The sequence below is a fragment of the Tachysurus fulvidraco genome, chromosome 1, assembly GCF_022655615.1.
Source record: "Tachysurus fulvidraco isolate hzauxx_2018 chromosome 1, HZAU_PFXX_2.0, whole genome shotgun sequence".
NCBI lineage: Eukaryota > Metazoa > Chordata > Actinopteri > Siluriformes > Bagridae > Tachysurus > Tachysurus fulvidraco.
The window spans coordinates 18,388,297-18,390,796 of record NC_062518.1 but is presented as its reverse complement, the minus strand read 5'-3'; the positions used below and the strand labels follow the sequence as shown (position 1 = coordinate 18,390,796).

General features: G+C 46.5%; 1 protein-coding gene across 2 annotated transcripts in view; it reads right to left on the bottom strand.

The window, feature by feature from the left end:
• Nucleotides 1-2,500, bottom strand: part of bcl6ab (BCL6A transcription repressor b) — a 4,081-nt gene that overhangs the window by 747 nt on the left and 834 nt on the right. Inside the window, exons 2-7 of one of the 2 annotated variants that reach the window (XM_027153667.2) lie at nt 2,450-2,500; nt 2,056-2,277; nt 1,367-1,888; nt 1,126-1,232; nt 444-599; nt 1-129 (exon numbers count right to left, since the gene is read on the bottom strand). The exon at nt 1-129 is cut by the window's left edge and continues 5 nt beyond it; the exon at nt 2,450-2,500 is cut by the window's right edge and continues 119 nt beyond it. In XM_027153667.2, the coding sequence (XP_027009468.1) occupies nt 1-129; nt 444-599; nt 1,126-1,232; nt 1,367-1,888; nt 2,056-2,277; nt 2,450-2,500 (1,187 nt within the window). The remainder of the gene's footprint in view (nt 130-443; nt 600-1,125; nt 1,233-1,366; nt 1,889-2,055; nt 2,278-2,449) is intronic. The other variant, XM_027153668.2, reaches the window with a different exon arrangement.

The following is a 2,500-nucleotide window of genomic DNA, read 5'->3' as shown; positions in this document are numbered from 1 at the left end:
CGAAGGCGGAGCCACACGTCTCACACTTGTAGGGTTTCTCACCCGAGTGGATGCGCAGGTGAGTCTTCAGGTTGGCAGGACGGTTGAACTGAGCGCCACACACGCTGCAGCGGTACGGCTTCTCACCTGCTGACGTGCCCCAACAACGTTACACACCGATAACACAACAGTTTGTCATTTACATAGAATTGTATTTATTTAGCATTTAATACATAAATCATTGATTAAATAAATGAATTTATTACTTAAAAACTGATTACTTAAAGCGAATAATTAAATCAGAATGTAGCCGAGCGATGAATATTTATTTTGTTTAGTATTTTATCTTCAGTGAAGGCGGGACTAAGACACGCAGCCAATAGGAGGCTGTTTTTGTGATCATTTCTTTAAGGAAGAATTTATAATTATTCAGTAATAAATCAAAGTGAGATGACACTGCGTACCTGGAGAGACAGGTTTGTGGTTAGTATGGTTGTGGTTTGAGCTGAAAGAGGTTCTGAGGAGGTCACAGTCATACGCTTTGGCGTCATGGAGACACTGGTGGTTCTCTGAGTCATTCTCCATTTTGTCCCACTCACTACAGGTCAGATCACTGCTCTCTGTTGGAGAAGATGAACACGATGAACATTCACTCAGAGACTACATCCATAAACGGGTTATAACACCACACAGCTCCTGAAAGTGTCCTGAAGTGAAATATGTTAGGCCACACCCACTTCATTAAAACTGTATGGTACAGAGGCCACCCCCCTTCTTTAACATAGAGGTACAAAGGCCACACCCCTTCATTAAGACTGTAAGGTACAGATGCCCCACCCCTTCATTAATACTGAGAGTAAAGAGGCCACACCCCATCACTGAGATGGGCAAGAGAAAGGCCCCACCTCTTCCACAGGGACTAAAGCACAGAAGCTTCATTGAGATTAAGGAACAGAGGCCACACCCCCTTCACTGAGTGAAAAGTACATAGGCCACACACCCTTCATTGAGATTAAAGCACAGAGTACACGCCTCCTTCACTAACAGAGGTCAGTCTTTAACAATATTGTAATAATATCATGGCTCCATGTGATCAGAATCAATCCTTTGTTCATGTCAATAAAAACTAAAAGTTGAACCACTAACCCGTCTTTGTCTGAGCGCTCTCCACGTTATCCTCCTGTCTAATAGCGTGAGTGGACATGGAGACAGATGTGTGTGTCCTCATCGTCTCACCATGTTTCTCCACAGATCTGTACACACAATGCTAATGCTAATACACATAGCGCTAATATGATAAACAGAAAGAAAATTCAACCCCACAGCACCGCTAGAGGGCGCTGAACATCTGCTACATTTAACCGTAGTTAGTGGATCTTTAACCCACCGGTTGGAATTCCGCAGCGGACTTTCGTCTCCCTCGGTTGAGTTCAGCACGATGAACTTGTACTTCTTCCAGTTTCGTACTTTTGGAGGAGACGCGGCTTCTCGACTGCAGCCGCTTGACTCGGCAGGAGAATCCGGTTGGCAGTCTGACTTTAGAGGGCTGTGAGGACTGACCATGTGAGGAGAGTTCTCCACCTCAGATTCCTCCACCTTTGTGCTCCGATCCTGATGGGCTGCAGGGTCCGTACTCTTATACTTGTCTCTACTTTCTCCAGGACCTGAACCCGGTCCACGAGTTACAGCGTGGCTGTCTTTTGGAATTTCCCAAGAAAGTGGTTTGCCATTTGAGAGGGAGCCATTGGGAAACGGGCGAGGAGGAACGTGGCTGTAGATTATAGTCGGGTTGCTGAGTGTTGAGTGCACCACAGGAGGAGTGAGGTCACAGAGGTTAATGTTCATATCCTGAGGTAAGTGGAAGGAATCGGCTGGTGCTTCGCCTCGTAGCTGCCTCACACTCAAACCCCTGAGAGAAGAAGAAACTGATTCATCATCAAGGCTACGTCAAAATTAAAAACCCCATAATTAAGAACATGCCCACAGTTGACTTATCATGATGATTTTATCGCCAGGTAGTGAATGGAGTGCAAGTGTATGGTTTGAGACATGCTCACATGCCCCTTTATCCGTTACCTGGACTCCATGAAGCGCTTGCAGGTCTCCACCATGTGCTCCATCTGCAGGTAGACGGCCATGTTGAGCGTGGCCACGATGAAGCGTTCTTTTAGGGTGAGGCAGGAAGTGTACATGAACTCCAGCAGGATGGCGAAGCCGTCGGGGTCAGCCTTAGCGTCCAAGCTAACGACCGCAGGGTCCGATTTGTGTGCGTTGATGAAAATGGTGTAAAAAAAGCCACTGATAAGAGAGGAGAAGGAGTGTGAAGAGTTACAACATGCAGAAACAGTGAACTAGCTGATGTTTACACAAACACACACACACACACACACACACACACACACACACACACACACACACACACACACACACACACAGCATCTTCCCCAATAAAAGCCCCATTTAAACTGACCTGCAGGCCATGAGGACTGTCTTGTGTGCATGAAACTCTCTGCCTCCGACC